This window comes from Daktulosphaira vitifoliae, unplaced genomic scaffold (genome assembly GCF_025091365.1).
Source record: "Daktulosphaira vitifoliae isolate Bord-2020 unplaced genomic scaffold, ASM2509136v1 Scaffold_4, whole genome shotgun sequence".
Taxonomy (NCBI): domain Eukaryota; kingdom Metazoa; phylum Arthropoda; class Insecta; order Hemiptera; family Phylloxeridae; genus Daktulosphaira; species Daktulosphaira vitifoliae.
Window position 1 is genome coordinate 14502879 of NW_026099575.1, and position 23368 is coordinate 14526246.

General features: G+C 26.4%; 1 protein-coding gene and 1 long non-coding RNA gene across 3 annotated transcripts; both read right to left on the minus strand.

The window, feature by feature from the left end:
- Positions 1–9299: 9299 nt before the first annotated feature.
- On the minus strand, positions 9300–10178 carry LOC126904354 (uncharacterized). 2 transcript variants are annotated; one of them, XR_007703728.1, is made up of 3 exons: positions 10013–10178; positions 9655–9921; positions 9300–9580 (listed from the first exon to the last, which is right to left on the minus strand). It is a non-coding gene; the product is annotated as an uncharacterized LOC126904354 (long non-coding RNA). The 2 variants fall into 2 exon arrangements; XR_007703729.1 differs by having other exon boundaries at positions 9645–9921.
- Positions 10179–10737: 559 nt separating this feature from the next.
- On the minus strand, positions 10738–15998 carry LOC126904338 (uncharacterized). The gene is made up of 2 exons (XM_050683319.1): positions 15077–15998; positions 10738–11859 (listed from the first exon to the last, which is right to left on the minus strand). The coding sequence occupies exons 1-2, from the start codon at positions 15949–15951 to the stop codon at positions 11025–11027; spliced, it is 1710 nt and encodes a 569-aa protein (XP_050539276.1). The 5' UTR covers positions 15952–15998; the 3' UTR covers positions 10738–11024.
- Positions 15999–23368: the final 7370 nt, after the last annotated feature.

The following is a 23368-nucleotide window of genomic DNA, read 5'->3' on the forward strand; positions in this document are numbered from 1 at the left end:
GCCCATCACTACTTAAGACTAATATTCATTTGGATTTCTAATAGGATGTGACACAAAGAATGCTAATTTTGAAATGTGAATTTGAGTTGTATGTACGCTATGAACAAAATAAACAAATTAAAATTTATTAATTAAAGCTTTGGTAAATTATTAAGGTTTTTTATTAAAAGAATATAATATAAACAATCATAGAAGAATTTTTTAAACTTGTTTACCATAAATATAAGGATTGACTGATTTCCAGTTATTAACTTGTCGCTTATAAAAAATATAAGTCAACCCTTTTTAGCCAATAGTAAAAACATGCCACACAGATAAGAAGGTTCCTTCATATATTCATGTTTTTTTATAATATATTTGATTTGAGATTTTATATTGGTAGTGTTATCTGCTATTTGTCTTTTGAATAATAAAATTTAAAACGTTATATTTATCGATCACACTATATAATATCTAAAATCATTTAGTTAATGGTGTACGATTAATCAACGACGAATCAATTTTTGCATGACCTACGCCCGTTAGGAATCCATTTTTTTTAAAATAATAATTTTTTTGAGCTCTATTAGTCACTTATGTATATCTATTTATCACTTTTTTAATTCATCCCATATATCTTGTGAGGGTAACAACTTTATTTTGTTTAGCTGCAACATACATATTTCTCTAGCTTATATAGTTAAAAATTATTTAATTCAGTTATTATCAGCAAGTTACTTTTAATAACATGTTCCCATTAAAAAAATAGGTATTCATATGTAATTAATCTAAAAAAAATGATTTTTTTAAGAGAAATCTAGTATCTAGTGTTAATAGAATCACTCTGTATATACATACATTTTAACCATTTGTTGAATTTTTTTTTAATAAAATTCAACATTTCTGAACATTTTAAAGTAAATAAATCATTATTATAACAAAATTAACATTCTTTGAATGTATTGTATCGTTTATTTGCCTTGTATTTCTTAAAGTATTTGTTGTGTACCTACAAACTATACTTTTCATGTATTACACACATTTTAAAGTAAAGGAAGTTTTGAATTCTTTGAATATTAAGACCAAACTATGACGTTGAACTTCAAGTATTTTGTTTGAAGTACAAACAACACAGTATTAATATGTTTAGTGTAAACAATGCCTTAACTAATACAAAAGTTAAATTCCAGGCATGTCTCAATTTGCAAAAAAAAGACGATTAGTTGATGTCCACTACTCACTTTATTTTATAAGCACGATAATTTTTTTCTGTCCTGCTTTTAATCAAATTTAAATTGCCCATATATGTAACACAATATTGAATAGAATAATACATAGACTATTGTGTACAGGATAATGTTTGTTTTTTATGTAAAAGTCCTCCAAAAGAAACTTTAGAAAACTATAATTTTCTGAAGTTTCTTTTAGAGGATTTTTCTTTAAAACTCAAATTATAACTGTAAAATAAATTTTATTTTAAAAAAATATTTGGAATTACACAAAAAATTTTAATTATATTTTACCATACAAAAATTAAAAAAAATTGTTTATGAAATATTGTTTCATTCATTTTGTTTATTTTATTTTACTTATTAAAAAAATACATTAAAAAAAATTAATTCGTTCCTTTAAATTACTTTCTAGTACATTTTAAAATTTTTTACAACAAAAATTTGTTAATCACTACTGTTGGTACAATAACTGTACTAAATTTATTGTCTAATATCTTTTAACTATATAAAGATGATTTTTAATTTTATCATTGATCAGAAAAGATATAATAGTCAGAATTATTTAGATTGACGATTTATAGTGACGGTTTGAAGTATAATCGTATGAAATGAAATGTAGCAAGTATCATAAACGTTTGCGATTTGAAAATTCAACCTGAATCAAATATCAAAAGTTAGGTTATCATTTAACTTTGAAATTACGATAAAGCTGTACACGAGAAGTATTCCGTAAAGATGTTTACTAGAGATATATTGTTAATCCTAATTTGTAAGAACTTTATTGTTTTGTTGATATAAATATAAGCTAAATAAGTAGCTAAGTAAAGCTAAAAATAGATAGAAAAGCATATTGTATAGAAAAATAAAAATTTGCATCTATAAATTTCAACTAATTTATAAGAAACTTAGATTTCATTGAAAACATAAAAACTAATAATTGGTCTTTATTTTTAATTCTTGGAAGAAATTATTGCAGTTTATACTAGCTATGCATGTGTTTATTTGTTTTTTTATACTTGTTAAAAACCATAAATAAACTTTAGAAGAAAACTTATTCTTGCGGTTGGGTTCACACCACATATAAATACAGTAACATAAAATAAAACGAAATACCTATTGCGTTGGTAGTGTTTGGCCTCACTGGGGTGGTCGTCGTTGTTGCTGCCATAGCCATTGCTGTCAACTCGACTCCGTCGTGGTGGTTTTTATTAATTGTCGACAATTTACCGGGCTGACGACTTAATGCATTTAACATGTCGTCTGCTATGTGTGACGATGGGGGTGAATAGAGAGAAGCCCCGTTGGTGCAATGTCAATGAAACAGACTTTCGTATCACACATCTACCGTGAAGTAATTTTTACAACCTCCACAGTCAGTTTTTTTGTCAGAAATTCGGTAAGAAATCAGAACAATATATTTATTTGAGGCTCGTGTCCTTGTGTGTTATTATAACAAATGATGATAATTTGAAAGAATTAGGTCAGCGGGTCTGCGCATCCCGTCGATCCCATGAGATCTTCGTAGTCATAAATAAGTTTATTTTATTATTGAAAAATTCGATACGGTCTCAGGTCAAGTGTATGTAAAAAGGCTGCAGGGTTGAACAATATTAGCGACATATTAAAGAAATCACACCCCACTTGTATTTTACCTACCATTCAGTATTGATCTTGGAGAAAGTGAATTTCGAAACCCCCGTCACTGTAAAAGACCACCACCGACAGGGTTCTGACCGCAACTCTTTGTTTCCTATTTATTTGTGTTTACCTGAGATTATATTTTTCCAATACGTTCTGTAAAATGAATGATCACATGTAAGTTTATAGGCTTTATTTCTTCCGTTCAAACTTACAGAAAAGTAGAGAACAGAATGTACTCAAAAATGTTACTTGTTTTTTTCTTTCTACTAAATAATATAGGATTATTTATTGAGTATATATAATTAGTATTGTGATCTATTTAAAATTTTAGAACGTGAGATTTCGAATAAAACTCAGTAAACAATGAACGAACAATCAAAAATCATTATCCGATTAATTAATGAAAATTAAATATATATGTATGTATAAATTGTTTGATTTACATCACCAAGGTACTAGTTGTGAAGACGATGTATACACATTGTTATGGAATATTTAATATGTTATACACATTTTTTTTTTTGTTTTTGCTATTTCCTAAAGAAATCGTTGATTTACCCCACATCCGTTTATTGTGAATACTGTTTTCAGTTAGGCAATAGTGCTCAACAACAAAAACAGAAATTACTTTCTTCCAATAGTAATTGCGGTCGACAGAACAGACATCGTTTAGGGTTGTATGTGCACATGGTTATTCCACATGTATATACTGAAGCGCATGCGTGTAAATTTAGAGAAGCATTAATATTGTATATTTTACGAGGCAAGAAGTTTTTGTCGTACAGTTTGGGTTGTCGTTTTAGGATCCCCAGATTAAGTAAACAGAAATAAAACATATAACTCTCCCTAGTTATGCGTCGCATTTTTCTTACGCGTTAAACGGCTACATTCACCTTCGTCATTTTGTTCGTGTGATGTGTCGCTTGGTGGCAGCCACACCACCAAAGCCATTGAAGAAACAAACTGGGTGAATGCCTTTAGTAAATACCAGATGTGTACCGTCAGCTTTGCGTTACCCACCAATACGATACCTGCTTAACTTTTGCGGTTGAAAATGTATTATTATTATTGTTGTTTGTATTTAAATGAAATTCAGCGTGGCCCAATATTCGTACTTTGAAAACAATATAATTCGTTGCATAAGTAACAGCTTGGTCAATTTCGGCAGTTGTTTAACAAACAAACGCACTAGATGTATTTCTCGAAAGTCATTTCTAACAGACGGCTCTTACACTTTCAGAAATCGAGGTTGAGTCAATGATATTGTTTAAGTTTCGAAAAATTTTACTTAAACCAAAGATAGGCATCAAAACGAATAGTTCAATTATATAATACTATCACCGTAGTTTATCAATTTAAATAAAAAAAACGTTCCATGTCTATTTATTTATTTATTTCATAAAATAATTTTGGAAATTAAAAAGGACTCTGCTGAATCCAATAAACCCGTATCATTAAAAAAAATGTCTTTATATTTTTAAATACTTTGCTAATAATAAGTATTTTATATGGGGCGTCAACGATGCCTGGAATATCTAGCCTTGATCATTGTTTTTAAATTTAGGACAAAGATCACTTGAATTGGAGTTAGATAACGTTTTAATTAATTTTTTTATTCCCTTATTTTCGAGATTTTCGGGATCTCTGTTATTCGGTTCAAACTAAAATTTTATGCGAAAGCTTGCAAATAATTTTATTCGAAATTTTCCCAAAGCCCCAAAAAGTCTAATTCCGGTCATAGTTGGCCTGTTAACAGTTGACGTAAATTTTTTATATTATCGAGCCCAGTCAATTTTGATTTAAGACTTATATCGCAAATATTCTAAAATATAAACTGCTATTGTAACAGTGTAAATAATACAGGAATTTAGTTATATTCAAATCTTTCCGATAGCTCAACAATAATGTTTTTTCATAAATTAATATGATTGTTAATAATAATAAAATTGTAACATTATTATTGTTGGAGTCGGGCCCAATCTTTAATTGAATGATATTCTTCAATTTATTCCATGTGTTTATAATGTTAAAAATATAAAAGGAAATTCAGTGAAAATATTTCCTTAATAAATATCTATCTTATGGGTAAATAGTTTTTTTGCCAGTATATTTGTCACGAACAACGTTTTTAGGTAGTATAATAAATAAAGGGAACTGTCCAGTAAAATGCATACTTTATCAAATGAAATTCGAATAAAAATGGATAAAGAATGTGTTTTCCCGAATGAATAATATACAATTTATCTCAATAATCTCAATATGTTATACATAAAATAGATTTATTTGCTTAATTGTAAAAAAAGTAACACTGTGGATTGAATAGTTGCCCTTAAATATTGTGATGCATAGATAATTAAAATAAAAAGGGTGCAATATCAACCATAATACCACAATATTGAACTAATAAAACTATTAATTTAATGCAGTAATTTTCTAATTTAAAAAAATATATATATTGCTTAATATTTTACATCCTGTAGAAGTCATATCTGTGAAAATCGCAGATCGATATCATCGATTTATAAATGGTTATTTTTTAGCTTCAATATGAAGCTAAGAAGATATTTGTATTTGTAAGGGTTACGTTTTTTATGTTTGTCCGTAANAATAAAACTATTAATTTAATGCAGTAATTTTCTAATTTAAAAAAATATATATATTGCTTAATATTTTACATCCTGTAGAAGTCTGTGAAAATCGCAGATCGATATCATCGATTTATAAATGGTTATTTTTTAGCTTCAATACGAAGCTGAGAAGATATTTGTATTTGTAAGGGTTACGTTTTTTATGTTTGTCCGTACAAATTCTCAGCTCTCGCAAGACTGATGTTAATAACCAATATGTCAAAAGGAACTGATTTTAATCTAGTTAAAAAATTGGTGAACACTGAAAATTGGAAAACCCTCGATTTTAGAAATTTCAAAATTACAAAGCCGTAAAAAACGTAACTTATACATTTTTATATAGAAAGTTAAAATATTGAGGTAGGACTAAATTAAGATATTTTCTTTGTTATAAAAATTACTTATATCGACTTATTACAAACAAATTACATAATTATTTAGTTAAATACTTAGTAGTGTGTCATTTACTAATGCTGCCAACTTATAATAATAAAAAAAAAATTTTGTTCGATAATTTTTTTCTATCAGAAATCGGAAATCAAAGTAACAAGATACGCAATTTAAAAAAATTCTATTTTTTCAAAAATATAAAGAAAAAAGGTAAGAAATGGGTTTATGTTCTTTATGTTTCCAAAGGATAGTAATTTATTGTTTAGCAGAATAGTATAGGCTATAAGGTTGAATAAAGTTCTAATGCATAATATTTATAAAAAAAAATAATTTTTAGAGCCTTTAATATTTGAGTGGAATTTTGAAACTTAGAAATGCAAAATAATAAATATACAAATTATTGTGAAATTTTACAGATTCACATCAAAACGTTTTTTATGATAGTGATGTTAATCAGTATCAGATATAATATTTAATTGTCCCAACTATGCCATTACCCAACTTTACTGTATTTTTAGTTAATTGATTATTAAGTGCAATTTCTTGCCGAGTACATTGATTGTCACAAGTGAGTGGTTACTGTTTTCACTTAATAAACATCTGCGGAATCGTGTGTGATGGTTTTAAGCATAATAATACAAATAGTTACGTTCCGTTTTAATGAATTTATTTCATTAGCTTACTCAACATAATGCACCTGTTAACACTTAGTGTTAGTACATTTTTTTAACTAGAAAACTGGACGATATTTGTGTCATACATTGAAATGACCGAATTTTCTTCTATTTTTTGTATTTTCAATCCTTTTTTAATTGACAGAAAAACAAGGAATTAATAAAGAAGAATTTAATAAGTAAAAAAATTTTTTGTGTCAACTATAGAATACCTTAGAAAACTTGCTGCTCTGTGTTTTAACTATTGTAAGGCAATGTCTGGGATTGACATTTATCTTAATCAAACGTAGTATCATGCTAATTTTAATATTGTCATAAAATACATCCCTTGCATAAACGCTACTGTACAGCACTAATGTGAAAGAGTAATGCCAAAACAATAATGATAAAAAATATTTCAGGCACACAAATCTTAAAATTCTAAGAGTCATTTTACAGAGGTTTTTTCAATACATAATAAATAGTAGTAGTAAGCAAATAAACTATTGACATAAATTGTAATTGGATAATGTTTATCTCACTATTTAAACGGATTTGTAGATTAAATTTAAAACACGAGACGACAACAACATTTAGTTAAGTTTAATCAATTAATTTAGTTTTATTAAATTCTAATATTAATATGCATATTAATATTCATATTAATTGAATCACGTAAAATATTGAAAATTCAAGTGTTATAATATTAATTTAATGTGGAATTAAATGACGTTCAATCTAAATAATAAAACAAAACATCGAGAATACCTTTTAATAAAATACAATTTTTCATTGTACACGGGAAATTAAATAATAAAAATCCAATATAATTAAGACTCTAAAAAGTAAATCATGCTTATTTATTATTAACCAAACATGTTACTTGAACAATTTTTTTTTGCGAATCCTTGTTACCTATGGCAGTATAATGATTCTATAAATATTAAAAATGTATACACATCAGGTTCAAAATTTGAAACGCTAAAAATACTAAAAACCAAATTAATTAATGAATTTAACTAATAATTTAAATAATCAAAATTATTTTCAATATAATAATCAAATTTATTTACAGAATGATGGACTAATAACAGGTAATCCATTAAGTACCACACTTTCAGAAAAGTACATGCAGAACTTTGCAAATAAATTTATACTCAACAATACTCAATTTAACACAAATATTACTTCAAACTTCAGATAAGTTTCTGATACATTCATTTTATTTAATAATAACATAATACAAGCTAAAATTATACTATCTAATCTAACCAAAATCAATAAAAGTATACATGTTACACTCGAAATACAAAAAAATAATTAAATTGATTTTCTAGCCCTCGTACATTAAAATAATAATAAATTTGAATCTAGCATCCACCGAAAGCTTACTCACGTAGACTTATCAACTTTTATGTAATAATTCAAAACTCCCGTACTAACATAAAATAGTATATTTCAATTCTTTATTATAGGGTTGAAAAAATATCTACAATAAATAATGAATATAATGATGAATTAAATAAAATTCATATTATTGCAATTATCAATAATTTTAATATATATATATATATATATATATATACAAAATATAAGATTACTTAACGCAAAAAAATTATATACGGAATAATATTAAATATTGTAGTATGATACATTTATATTTCAGAATAATTAGTAAAAATATAAAATAATAATATTAATAATATTAGAATATATCTAATAATAGATAGTTTGATAAAAAATATTTAATTAAAAACAAAAAAGACAAATTATAATTATAATAAAATAAAAAATATAACTGTTGTGGATTCTATAAGTTAAAATGCAGTTGCAATAAATTTTATGTAGGTGGAACTAATATTAGGAAAGAACATATAAGAGAGAGTATAAGTGTAAATAGACTTAATAGAGAAAATAGATTTAGATGGTTTTGGTCATGTTACGAGTAGAGAAGAATCGGAAGCTGTAAGAACAGTTATAGAAATGAATGTTGAAGGAAGAAGAGGTAGAGGAAGACCAAAAAAGAAATGGAGGGATGCTATTGAATGCGATATGAGGACAGCTGATGTGAGCGTAGATGATGTGGGAGATCGTGTTAAATGAAAGTGTATGATAAGGGTGGCCATCCCTAAGTAGTAGTAGGTGAAGAAAAAGATTAAAATAGTTATCTTAAAGGAAAAAAGTATACGAATTACTCTATTTTAATTAATAATTGATATAATTATTATTATTATATATTCTATATCAATTCTTAATTAATCTATTTAAATACATCAAATAAGGTAGATATCGTTTTACCTGTAAAAAAAATATTTATATACCTAAAGTATATTACCAAAAGTTTTTCTGAATTATGTAAAAGGCTAATTTTTAAATTGCGGGTGAGTATTGCACTCAGTATCGTAGTACTTATAGATTTATTTGGAAGGAAATCTGTTATTTTCTACCAAAATTATTAATATAATTTTGAAAAACCAAGCAAAGTGGGGACGCGTTTGAGACAACTATAGATATTTAAAAATAATTAAGATCTTTATCATAAAAATCGCGTTTTGTGGATAATAATTATTGCTTTTTGAGTTAAATATTTTTTAGTTATGAACTAATATTTTAAATATATTAGCTACAAGTTATTAATTCTCGTTGTATTTTAAGCAAAATAACATTTACTAAATTAAAAATTAAAATTTACAAATACATAAATGAAGTACTGACGAAACAAATTTAATTGTATGGAAAAAACTTTTTTTTTTGTTCAATGAAATTTGTTAGGCCACAATTGATAATTTAATAACAATATACATAATACAATGAAATAATCACGAAATTCAAAATAATAATTTGATTTTTTTTAAATCAAATTACTAAAGAAAATTTTAATACTTATCCTAGATCTACAACAATAACAATTTTCTTTTCAAGCTATACATTTTTATCAGATTTAATTGGAAAAAGTGGGATGAAATAATACTTTTATCCTCCTATTTATTGACTGGGGTAACTTCTCCTTATACTTCTTGGCTCCACATTACTATGTTCCGTACATGGTGTGATGAGGCTGATTAAAAAAATAACTCTTATTAAGTACTTCCACTTAATCTTTTTAACTTTAATATATTTACTTTATAATACCTTCAAATTGTAATTATATTTTTCAATGCATAATTATTCTTTTGTTCCTTAAACTGCTCATGATTACCAAAGATAGTTCTCTTTTATAAAGTTTTATTTGCATAAATTGTTATAAAATATTTATTCCAAATAAAAACTTTATATACAATACTATTTTTGTAACACTCTAGAATGTTTTGTTGGTTTATATTTGATGGGATGTGCAGTATTGTTAATTTTTGTAAAACCAGATTTAAACATAAATAAAACATAAACTAATTCAAACCACTAAAAGGAAAAAAAAATAAATGTAATTATATTAAAAAACCAACTTTTTAGGCCTACAAATTGCCCAATTGTAAATGAAATAAAATACAACCTTCTTATTATTCAGAATGTATAGTAAACTTTTGGACTCATCTTGATAAATCGGATTTTGTACTAGCGCTGAGGTTTGTATAAGGAGTCAACCTATGATATATTTCTTTTGAACAGCTGTATAGCTTGAGGAAGAGTAAACAAATTCTTAAGAATTACAAACTGTAAAACCTTTAACTTTTAGACATTTACAAAATTTTTATTCTCAAATTTATTTTATAGTTTTCCTTTTATTGATACCTATTAACACATAGGTTTTGTGTACCTAAAAATTTAATAAAAGCCATACTCAGCTAATTATAAAACTTGCTATTAATAGTTTTAGTAAGGCTTATGTTACTTTAACTATTTTACTTATATTAAAGTATAAGTTATTTCGATTTAAATATTTTATATACAATTATTACAAGGTCATATTAGTTATAGAATTGAAAAATTTACTCTATTACATTTGTTATAATGTAATATAAATCCTGTAAAATGGATTATCTTTGATAAATTAACTTAAAGATAAAATTTGTAGAATGAAAATAAAATAATATTATCATAAGCTACCACATTTTACGGTAATTAATTTTACTGGTTTGGGGGTTAATATATCACAGTGACACAGTACTTAATTAATACATTCAATTAACATACCAATTTTGAATGCTAATATAATTTTAATTAAAACAATAAGTTTTAATTAATGTAAGAAGCAAGTAGATAAATGAGTATTTATTAATGATATGATTACTACAACAGTTTAGTATTTTATTTTACAAAAAATTATTTTTTAATTTAATATTAATGTACATATAATAAATATTTATACATTTATTAATGGTTAATAATAAACTGTTTAATATATGTATTGAATTATTTCTCATTCAATGAGTACGCAATGACTCTTAATGGGCTGCTATGGCATCCTTAAAATAATACTATTAAATGTAAAACCTGTCTTATCAATAAAAGTTTTAAATAAAACATTTATTTAAGCCTTTAAAACTAATTCTTCAATGATAACTCTAAGAATTATTTGTAACCATATTAACAAATCCTAATCCTTCATAGTCATTATTAATAAATTCATTAAAAAATATAAGCCATCGATTGAAAATATTTTGTTTGTTGACTGTAAATAACTCGTCTTTACTAAAATTTTGAGCATTAGACAAATCAGTTGCATGTAACCATGTTGTTTCTGGTTTATTTCCATAGTCACAACATTTATTTGTTTGATTTTGCAAAGCTTTATACGATTTTATTAAAAATTTTCTAAATTTGATTAATTTATACATGTATCTATTAGCCATATTATTTATATGTATATGGGAAAACAATTTTGAATCACCGAAATCGTCATTTGTCAAACAATCATTAGAAATATATTCACAACACTTTACAAGGAATTCTCGTAACGATGATAAATTTGATGGTGAAATAGAATAACAATCCCAAACTGAATGTTCTTTTAAACTTTCCAAAGCTTTCAGCATAAAATTAAATAAAGTATGAGTAGCTTTAAATGTGTTTAAAAAAGTTGTCATACATTTTATAAATTTATTAAAGTTAGGTTTTTTAAATTCACAATACTCTAGTGTAGTAGATAAAATATAATCATAATTCATTAATATTTCGGAAAATCTACATTTAATCAATTGTAAAAAATATATTTTTTTTAAACGAAAATTATTGTTGTTTGCCTGGTCTCTAGTAATATGACTTGCACTAATTCTTTGATCATCATTAATAATTATATTAATATAGTATAGTAGATTCCAGTTACCGCCATTGATGAATGCATTTAATTTTTGAATTTCATGATCTTGAGAAATTTCTAAATCTAGTGGTGGCATTAATCTGTTAGCAAAACACATAAAATAGAAAAATTTAATTAAAATTGACGTAGTTTCAATTAAACAAATTACATCAAAATTTTTAATATACAGTTAAACCGGATTTAACTAATAACTCTTATGACTTTTGATCCAATAATCATTTCGAGGTAGTATTGTTTTTAAAAAAAATTTATTATTGTAGTTCTTTGAACCAAATAAATTTTTTTTTTTTTTTTACAAAAATTAAAAATTTTATAGCTTATGAAAGAATGAGTGTCTTACCCAAAATTAATTACCCTATATTATAGTAAATATACTTTTAGAAATGCAACAATTGTAAAAAAAAAATCTATAGCAAAATAATTATTGGATCAAAAGTTATAAGAGTTTTTAGTTATATTTGGTCCACTACATTGATTATAACTATGATCAATTTATAGTGTTCTTTGGTCAACAATAAATATGTATCCTGTTTAAAATTAGTTCATTTTAATTAATTTTAGTCACGAAATTGACATTAAAATAGTAAAGTTAGCTCTTGTTTTAAAATTAAAGTGCATTTAGCTATATGCACTATTGGATAAATGGCCATGAAATTAATTGTATTTTTATCGTTCTAATAAAAAGATACGATGCACAAACCTGAAAATTGATTATAATGAAAGTTAATCTTTATTGGTTTACAGGAATTGTTGTAATCAGTTGTGATAAAACATTTTTGATAGTTTAAAACTATTGATGTCAAAAAAGTAAATTTTTGTCGAATACATGAGGATTAAAACAAATTTTTATTTGTTCAAATCAATATGTAAGGTGGTGTATTCAGAAAATAACGAGAATCTTTAAATTTTGTGGATTTCGAGAGTTCAATTGTGATAATTAGAAAAAAATTTGTGATAATTTTTTTCCATAATATTGTCACACATGTCCCTGAAGTATAATAAAATTTTCAGCTGGATCCATTTTTTACTTTGTCAGTGGCAGCCGCTAAGGTTAGACATGTTTTTATGAGCTCCGCAATTCTCGTTTATTATAAGAAAATTAATCAAAGGATTTCTATCAAATTTGGCGTCAAAAATGAAATTAAGTGTGTGAAATGTTAACTAAGGCCTATGATGATTATGTCATAAGTAAAACAAGGGTTTACGAGTCATATAAGTATTTTCAAGATGGCCGTGAAGACGTTGAAGATGACGAACGTTCCGGACGCCCCAGCACATCAACAACCCATGAAAAAGTGAAATAAATGGTTATGAACGATCGTTAAATCTCAATCAGAGAAGTTACTGATGATGTTATAATATCTATTGGCTCATGTCATGAAATTTTTTAGAATATTTTGGGTATGAATAGCGTAGCTGCAAAATTTTGTTTCCAAATTTTAATTTTGAATAAAAACAGCAGTGAATGGAAGTTGCTCAGGAGTCACTTAATGAAGTCAACGACGATGCAGAATTACTTAAACGTATTATAATAGGTGACAAAATATGGTGTTATGGATACGACTTCGAAACTAAAACTCAATCGTCCCAATGGAGGTATTCTGGGTTGTCTAGACCGAAAAAGACTTGACAAGTGCGATTGAACGTGAAACTTATGCTCATTGTTTTCTTCAATTTTGATGGCATAGTGCATCATTAATTCTTGCCACGAGGTTAAAAGGTCAATAAGAAGTACTACCTAAAGTTCAACGCCGTTTGCGTGAAGCAATCCGAAAAATGATTGGATTTGTTACAAAACAATTCATGGCTTTTGCAACACAATAATGCATCTGCTCACACTTCATTACTTGTTCGTAAGTTTTTGGCCAAAAACAATACTGTAACAATGCCCCAGCTTTCATATTTGCCAGATATGGCTTTGTGTGACTATTTTCTACTTCTAAAAATAAAGAAAACCTTAAAGGGAGGTCGTTTTACAAGCATAGATGATATTAAAAGCGCATCGCTGAATGAGATGAAGGCTATCCCAAAGATCGAGTTTAAGAAATGTTTTCAAAGATTGAAAAAAGCGTTAGTACATGTGCATAATATATAATAGGGATTTTTTTAAAGGCAAAAACATTAATGTACACGAATAAATAAATATATTTTTCAAAAAACAAAAAATCCTGTTATTTTCTAAACACACGAATATAATTTTTTTTTTCATTGAATTATATTATATAAGACATGTGGCTTAATTAAATACCTTATAATTGGCGCAATTATAGCAAATCATTCCATCAACAAGATTGACAACTTTTGTTACGTGTGTGGCGAAGTAACTTTTTCATCGCAGAAGCGAAGTATTCTTTCCATTTTAAAACTGTTTATCGATTATATTTTGGGGTACAAATTGAAGATCAAGAAAAACCGTTTAACAATTGCGTAGTTAATTTGATAAAATGACTAAAGAAATAAAGTTATGCGTTTCACAATTCTCATAATCTATAATAAACCGACAAATTATAAAAATAATTGTTATATTTGTATTGTACCTCTTCTTAAGTATGGATAACTAAGAAAGGAGAAAGGTTCAATTGAGTGCCAAAATATTCAATCAGCTGTACGGCCAATACTTCATTCGGTCAAACTATATCAGTTTCTATAGCAGCAAAATAATTTGAAGTGGAAGTGGAAAAAAGCAATATGAAAGAAATAGATGTCGAAGAATCCTAAGTTTCTACATAATAAGTTTGTGATTTTGAACTTCATATATATATTTTTAATGAACCTCATAGAATTACTTAAGAGAAACTTTTTAGATCAAGACTCTTAGAGTGAAATATTCTAAGTTCTCTGACAATAATTTCTGTTTATAGAAAAGTCAATTTGATAAAGAACCATTTTTTAAAATGGAGAACAATTGATATTATTATATTGTGATTTGTCTTATGAATGTTTTTAATATATAAACTACATCAACAAGACTAAAGACTTTTAATTGATTCTTGTAAGCCTGAGCAATACTGCCTTAGGACTGATCCTAAGGCAGTATTGCTGTATAACGGAAATACTCTACCATCGATTCTAATGAGTTATATCATTCATATAAAACTTCTTCTAGATGCAATTAAATATAAGGATTATCAATGGTAGCAATAAAAACCATTCAACCAATAAAAATATTTATATTATATCACTTATATCATAGTTATAACTTTTTTTGCCTAAAGAATACACGCACACACACACACAACATACAGTCTAAATTTACTATATTTTAATTAGTGTCAGTCATACAATCATTTTTGTTACCTGCTTTCGGTAGGGTTTAACAGTTGTTTAAATCCTAAATTTTCGTAATAATTCAAAATAGTTTCTTCATAAAACGTATCAAGCTTTTCTACAAGCAAATTTACAAAACTCAATTTGTTGCTATAAATATTACTATATTTTTTGGCGTTAATTGATGTCAAATCATCATCCATAGAATTATTAACTACAACGACATTATTCTCAAAAAAATTTTGTGTTATTTTAGTTATAGTTTCGATAAAATATTTAACATCCAGCAATACTATTTTCGCTTTTTCTTTTTTATCTTTGGGATCAATGTCAATGAAATTTTCCGGTTTCGTCTTCGAATTAATGTTTTCTTTGACAAAATAAATTTCATCAACTATTGTATCACAATTTTTGCATTTTTTACTAAAGGCAAGTGTTACATCTAGATAACTTAAAACTGTTATTGAATCGTATAAATGCTCAAACATTACCAAAGAGTTTTTCATTGAATTTTGAATAATACTAGTACAATATATTAAATTTTTTTCAGAATTCAAATTCAAATATGTTTTGCAAAGAGCTATTATTATGTCTAAATGATTAGCAAATATTTTTACTATTTCCATATATTTGTAGTTAATTAAATGAATAATGTTATTATACAAACTCAAGAAATTTTCGTCAACGATATTTTGTGCAAATGTTTCTCTTATAGGACATGTAATAGAACTATGTTTCACTTGCAAGTGATGCATCAAATTCCATCCTTTTTGAACACGGATATGATTAAGAACTTCAATAAAATATTTTGAATAGGTTTTTCGTGATATTTTACAATTAACAATAGAAATATTACTTGAAATCCAATAAAAATAAAACATACAAATTAATAATCTAAGATTCATTTTATTGTCTTAAGGTTATTAAAATAATATAACAGATGAACCTTAGATTAGAAATCATTTGAATTATAAAAATTTATATTATAATATATTTATTTATCTAGTATTCTAATATTAACTTACAAGCATCAATTTCAAAAGATAAAAATAATTCACAAGAAACCTGTTTAAATATCTATGTTTAATTTTATATTATTGGTGGAAAATATTCACCAACTATTTAAAAACTGAAAAGTATGCTAGGTTTATAAATGTTTCAATTTTTTCGCAGTATTAAATTTTCAGGCATTTAATACTGCAAAAAAACACCAATAGTTATACAGAATGATTTTTCTATTATAACCAACTCAATTACTTACAGGATAAAAATCATTTAATTCGGATAACCCTAAAATAATTTTTGGAGTTACCATTTAGTTACATATTATTTTAAAATTATTAGCTATGTTTATTAGCTACTTTTAAGATTATTCCATATGCATTGTAAGGTTGCCAACTTTGTTATTTCAAATTAGAACACATATTTTGAATTTAGTAAAACGCTTAAAATTTTATTTGAGTAATAAATGGCATTTGAATTTTTAACGTTACATTAATTGTCTATTAGATATAAAACATTTAAGTTTAAAATGTTCGAGTAAATATACTTGTCTATATTTGTTGTCAATTATGACTATTAATTGATATGCTTTCTGTATAGCCAGTTACTGTATTTATAAACTCACAAAAATGTCTCTTACTGCCATTGATAATAAATGCTGCGTATCTGCGAATATCAACGTCATAAATAAAGCTACCTGTATTTGTAATACCTTGTGTACTATATACGTATATTAACTAAAAAATTTGAAACTTTCAAGTTTTATTAAAAAATGTTTTATTTATTTTTTCTATTATCGTCGCCGTTTGCGTTTTTATAAAAATTGAGTTTTATTTTTTAATTTCATAAGTACAATGAAAGTATTTAGTAAAAATTTTATTTTAAAAATCTTAAAACAATTATAGTGTATAAAATATCCAAACAGAATTTTATCATATAATATGGTTATTAACATTTATTCAGCATAAAGCTCCAGTGGTTAATTAATAACCAAATAACATTGTTATTTAATTCCATTTAATTTGTTTAAACCTGAGTAGGAAATTATTGAACGTGTTTAATTGAATTTACTGATTTAATAATGGACTATTATTTTGCTCAATAGTCTTGTATGTATTTTACGCTATTGATGTGTCATTGAAAAGGTTTTAATATTTTATGATGCAATTCAATTCACGCGAAAAGAGAATCTGTAGAGCGGATTAAAATTTGGAAAATTGATTAGACTACTCTCTGTGGCATGCTTTTTCAATTCCTCAGCGATTTGGATAACGATTAATGGTGTTGTTGAAGACAAAGAGAAAACTCAAATGTAAAACTACAACGTAATATATTGAATAACCTAAAGATTTTGACAACGATTATTTGAAACAATGCCCAAAATTAATATTAACAATTAATTGCCAAATTATGAGGGTGTAAATCAAGAATAATGTTAAACATAACGATTTTGATAAATGGTGTTAATGTAAAACAACAACATACGAAATTAATTTTTTTTCAAAGAGTAGTATACAAATAAATCTTACAAAACAAAAATTAAAGTACTTATTTAAAAAAATGACTAGTTTAAAATGTATATAAGTACTATATTTTAAATATTAAACTTATTAAAGTATAATTATGAAATTTGTACTTGGAATAAGTTATGGTATATACAGAATTACTATACGATGTATATGGTCATATCAAACAGATCAGTTTCTATTTTTTGATAAAAATGTTTTAGTATTTAATAATGGCATTCCATTAACTATTTTTTTCGGATTAAAATATTTAAAAATTTTAAAGAACGTTAAGTAATTTACATGAAAATTTCGGATTCTAAAAAAAAAAAAACAAGCTCTTAAACTACTATTAAAAGCAATAGACATTTTCTGGACCAACAAAAATTCGAATATTAAAAATTTTATTCATCTTTTATAAACGTAAAATTTATTATGATCTTTGTTAGCTTCAATTAGAAGTTAAGAAGCTATTAGTTCTACAATAATGTTTTTTTTTTACTGTCATTACAAATACATGGATTCCTCATTGGACTGATTTAATTTAAAACATCACATCGAAAAATTCCGTTAATTTTTATTATAAATAGGAATATTCTAAAAATTAAAATTTTAAAATCAATTGGGTTTTAATTTTTATTTAAATGTATACTATATTTTAAGTTCTTCGACATGTTTAATTATTTTTTGTATTATATTTAAGACGTTTATCTTTCTTTTAGTGAAATTTGTTTAAAAATTTAAACTAAAAATATTGTTTTTACTTTTAAATTATGACGGAAATTAAAATTTATATAATAAATTTAAATTTATGCGGAAGGAGCATTGTGACTGACCCTCAATATGAAGTCGAGGACATCATTCCTCGCTATATTCAAACAAGTTGTCAGATTAAATAGATTTTAAACCCAAACCTTTTTTAATGAAAAAAAAAGACTTCTTATCAGTTTTAAAGAGACTTAACAATATTATAGATTTCAAAAATTATTCAAAAGCTAGAGCCAATACAATCATGAACCCAATATAAGCCCAACCAAAAACAAAATAAACTAAATTAATTTAATGAAGTACTTATAGAGTAGCCGAAAATCATATTCTGCATGGATTTCGTCAGGAAAAATACTATAAAATCGGTTGAAAGAATATTTAGATAACTATTCTAGAGCACAACAATATTGAGTTTTTTAAAGGTGTAAAAAAGTACCTATAATAATTTGAATATTGAATATTTTACAACACTTTCATTAATTATATAGTTATAATTATTTGTTATATTTATTTATACCAGTTTTATAATAAATATAAAATGATTGTATAGTATTTAAAAATGTTCTTCTTGCAACCGAAATCACAATTATCCTTGCTATAATAAAATTTCATCAAATTAACCTATAATTGAATCTGTTTCTCTACTTAAGAAAAATGTGCTTAAATGACAACTAAAAGAAAATACACCTAGTATTATAGGTGACATAAAATAATAAAAGGGAAAAAATTTGGGTTGTTGAAAGAAAAAGTATAGTCATTATTAAGATCTAAGAGGCGCAATCTTTAAAGGATTCTAGAAGTCTTTGGTCGAGTTTTCCAAGATCTCTTAAAATAACTATAATTATATTTATAACACCTAGAGGTTTTTTTTTTTAATTTTAAATATTTACCAACCAGTAAAAATATTGGATTGATTTTCTCCTGTATATTGCATAGATATAACTACACAAAAATAATTTCAATATTACAATTCACAACAAAAATTCATAAGCATCAAATAAGTATTACTTAATTATAGATTGTATACCTGTAATATCAATATTTATATTTGAATCAACTATTGGATAAAACATAGAAAGAGACGTGGAATTTGAACAAGCTTAACAGAAATTTTATGAATTAATCAAATATTTCATAAGTTATACATTTCATTAGTGTTAAAACTAATTTATTTCTTACAAGGAAAATTGTAATTAGCGTTATTTTCGGTTTTGTTATCCATGCCAAATAATGTCTCAACTCCGCTAAAAAAATGAAAGCATAGTAAATAGAAATAAATAGAAGCACCGACAGATACATTTTATAAATGACGAAGACATTAATCTTACTGTCATGTAAAACATACATATATGTGAAAAACAGTATTAATAATAAATGATAAATAATTTTATGTTATTAATTAATAACAGTATTATTTTGTTAAAAAACCAATCCACTCTTTGACCAGTTTCACAGGTATGTAAATGTACACAATATATAGAAGATTATAATTATAGATTAGATCATCACAGAAAACAGGCCTTTAAAATTTGAAATCAGTGAGTTACCATGAACACCGCACAAATAAATGAAACATATTATTAAAACTAATGTGAAAATGTAATCAGAAATTTATAAAATTTCATGTGTCAGTAAACAGTATATATGTGAACATGCTCTTACCCTAACGGGGAGGCTCGCGGTTCACAACATGTGTTACCAACAAAACACAAGTCGCGATTTAGTGTTGGCAATATAATTTATAATTTAATAATTTTTTTGTTCAATTTTCTTCTTCTTATTTTTCTTCGCCTACTCCCAACTAATTGGGGTCGGCCACCCTTATCCTAAACTTCCATTTGACACGATCTCCCACATCATCTACGCTCACATCAGCTGTCCTCATATCGCATTAAATAGCATCCCTCCATTTCTTTTTTGGTCTTCCTCTTCATTTTTTTATAATGAATTATTATTATTATTTTTTTTTTTAAATGATTTTAACATTTTTATGACTATATTTATAGCTATATATCATAGTTATTAAAATGACAATCTCTAATATATAATTAAATAGACAATAACAGTATCGAAATTGAAAGAAAACTATGCGACTTAAGTTTGAAAAACAAATAAAAACTTACAATATATTTAAGAAAAATAGTCTAAAATAATGTTTAGTATAAACAATATTGCCAATATGACGAACGACGACGTCCAGGGCGGGGGCTTATGACGTATTTTGTTTGATCATAAATTGTAAATTGTCAGAATGTCAGGACGACGTAACTTCAGCAGAAACGTAATTGTTTACTGTCAGAACGGTCGGACGTTGAGCGTCTAAGTGTTGGAGTAGGCACACGTGTTACAACATTTTAAGTTCTGTAGTATGTTGTTATAGAGCAGAGGACGAAATGAAATTGATGAGAGAGGTTAATACTTTCAACACTGACGGACTGCCTGCTCTAACTATGTCTCATCAGTCGCTGTACACTTTAGAGTTGTTCTACTGAGGCATTCCGTCAGCACCTTCGGCGTACGGTAAAATGGACGATTTTTTCAACTTTGGATTCGTCGACACGTTGCGTTTCATTAAGCCGACTCTTCGGAAAACGACTGAAATGTAACAAAGTGCGTGAGCGTAGAGCAGTCCAAATTACATTAAACTCGTTTCGAACCGTTTAGGGGACACAATATTGTTTTTCCCTTCGGACGCACGAAACACAATCTCCTACACGGGCAACATTATCGTGTGTAATTGTTTATTTCACTGTCCGACAGGAACACAGTGCGCATATAGTTTGATATGGCAATAAACGTCCGATGAAAACGCATCGGCTGTTCTTTTTCTCGTGTTTATGTGGCTGTCTAATGGTTTTTTCCTTTCACATTATCATAATTTCGATGGGCCGTCTTTCGTTCACACGTACTAATCCAAATATTTATGTTTTGGTGATTCTAATAACAAGTGATTTTTACTAACGAGTAGGATTTAATATATTTCAAGTCGGGCGGAGCGCATATCACAGCAGAACGACATCATATCGCATACAGTATTCCTTTGTAGAAATATTATGTACTCGTGTGAACGCTCTTGGAAGTCAAAGTTCGACATCGTTAAACGTCAAAATAGTTACACTTATTTTTACAAAGCCTCGAAAATATTAAACGTGAAATTCTGACGGTATAGCGACGACACATGTATATAAACGACAATTTTATTGATTTATTTTTCACATTTTCACAAACAGTGTTTAGAAAATAATCTCTTAAGTAAATTCTATTTTGTTAATGAAATTTTTATAAATAATGTCTCTTACGTGCTGTTTTCAAAATGTTTACACGCTAAATTTGTTCAACTCAAACGATTAGGGGTTACCTATTTATACTTTTAAATACATTGGTCCATAAAATTTAACTAATTTGTTTCGTCCCATATGAATACTTAAGACATTTTGTATTTTAACAAACAAATTATATAAATTGTCCTAAGCGCTAAGAGACTTGGTAAATTATTTTTCAAACAATATCTTAAACAAATTCTCTGTAAGCAGTTTTAAAAAATGCCAAAATAATGACTTTTTATAACGTTAAATAGAAGTGTAATCGATATTTGTTTAATACAATCGATTTTACTTTACTTCGTGCCATCATCCGTTTATAAAAAATAAACATTGAAGTTTTAATGGTAAATCCGACACAGTACATCCCTACAAAAATCTTCGGAGAACTGAATATAAAATATCATATTTATTAACATCTTTATAAAATTCTTATCCCAAGTAATGATGGTAAAATATGGTTTCGAATTATTTAACTAAAATTTTATGTAAAATACACTTATAAAAAAGTCGTGCAACGAACATTCGTTCGTATATTTTACGGGGCAACATTTTGACTTTATAATGAGTATGAGGATTTGTTATACTTCATAGTTTATATAATTTTGTTAATAACTATGGAAAACGTTTAAAAACATTATGTTGTAGATTATGTTTACGCGAAACAAAAAATTAGCTTAGACAAAAAGAAACCAATTTCAAAATACTTATTTTTCATATTTTACAATCCAGTAGAAAAATGAAATTTTAAAAATTATCTCGTATTATATTAGTTGTAAAATTAAATAAGAAACATTTGTTACTGCCAAATTACATTTATTGATACCGTAGCGGTGTCAATAAAGTAGAATTTCGAAAGTCACTTACGAAGGAAATTATATCTAAGTGGTAGTTGCCTGTGAAATATCTTAAAATTAAATCCCATGTTGTGTTCCGATTCGGTTCAGTGTTCTTTCATTGTGACTCTCTTTTTGTGTTTTCTAAGTCTTATTTTCCACACCAACAACTCACAATAAACCATTTTTGGTGTGTATTATCATAAAGCTCAAATTCAGGACTATGCAGAGCACACGTCGACTTAGTTATATGCGCGAGCGAACACGATTTTTGGGGTTTAGCCACTGAGAATATAATTGAACGAGTGGAGGTGAAGAGGGAACACAATTTCGCTTTGCAGTACTCATCGTACCACGTGCCAATGACAGGCAAGTCTAATCTGTCGGGGTTTGGGCTACGAAAGGGTCTACAACGACCGACACAATCAGTAGGGTACGGTCCTTTTCGTTTCCCAACATATTTTGTCCTATACTCGTTGACGTTTTCCAGCGACGGTTTTTTCGGAAGGGACTGGGAAATTATTCAATGGCCAACAGCTGCTACAACCGGCTGACGATCGACGTTGTGTGTTTTTTATCCTTGTCCACCTACAAATGGAATACTATTATCGATAAGTCCGGTCAACCCATCAATTGTTATTTAATATTCTATTTTCGTTTATTAATATTAAGGTTGTATACAACTACAATATATAATATAAAGTACATGAAATATCTCAAATATTATAATATCTATACTATCTTTCAATTTAGAAAATGTTATCAAATGACATTGTTTTAACTTTAAGGAAATATCAAATCATTTCATTGACCTACATTGTAGATTTTACAAAATATGTTTTAGTTTCTAGTGAAATTACTGCAGTAAATAACAAATACAATTTTTATTCA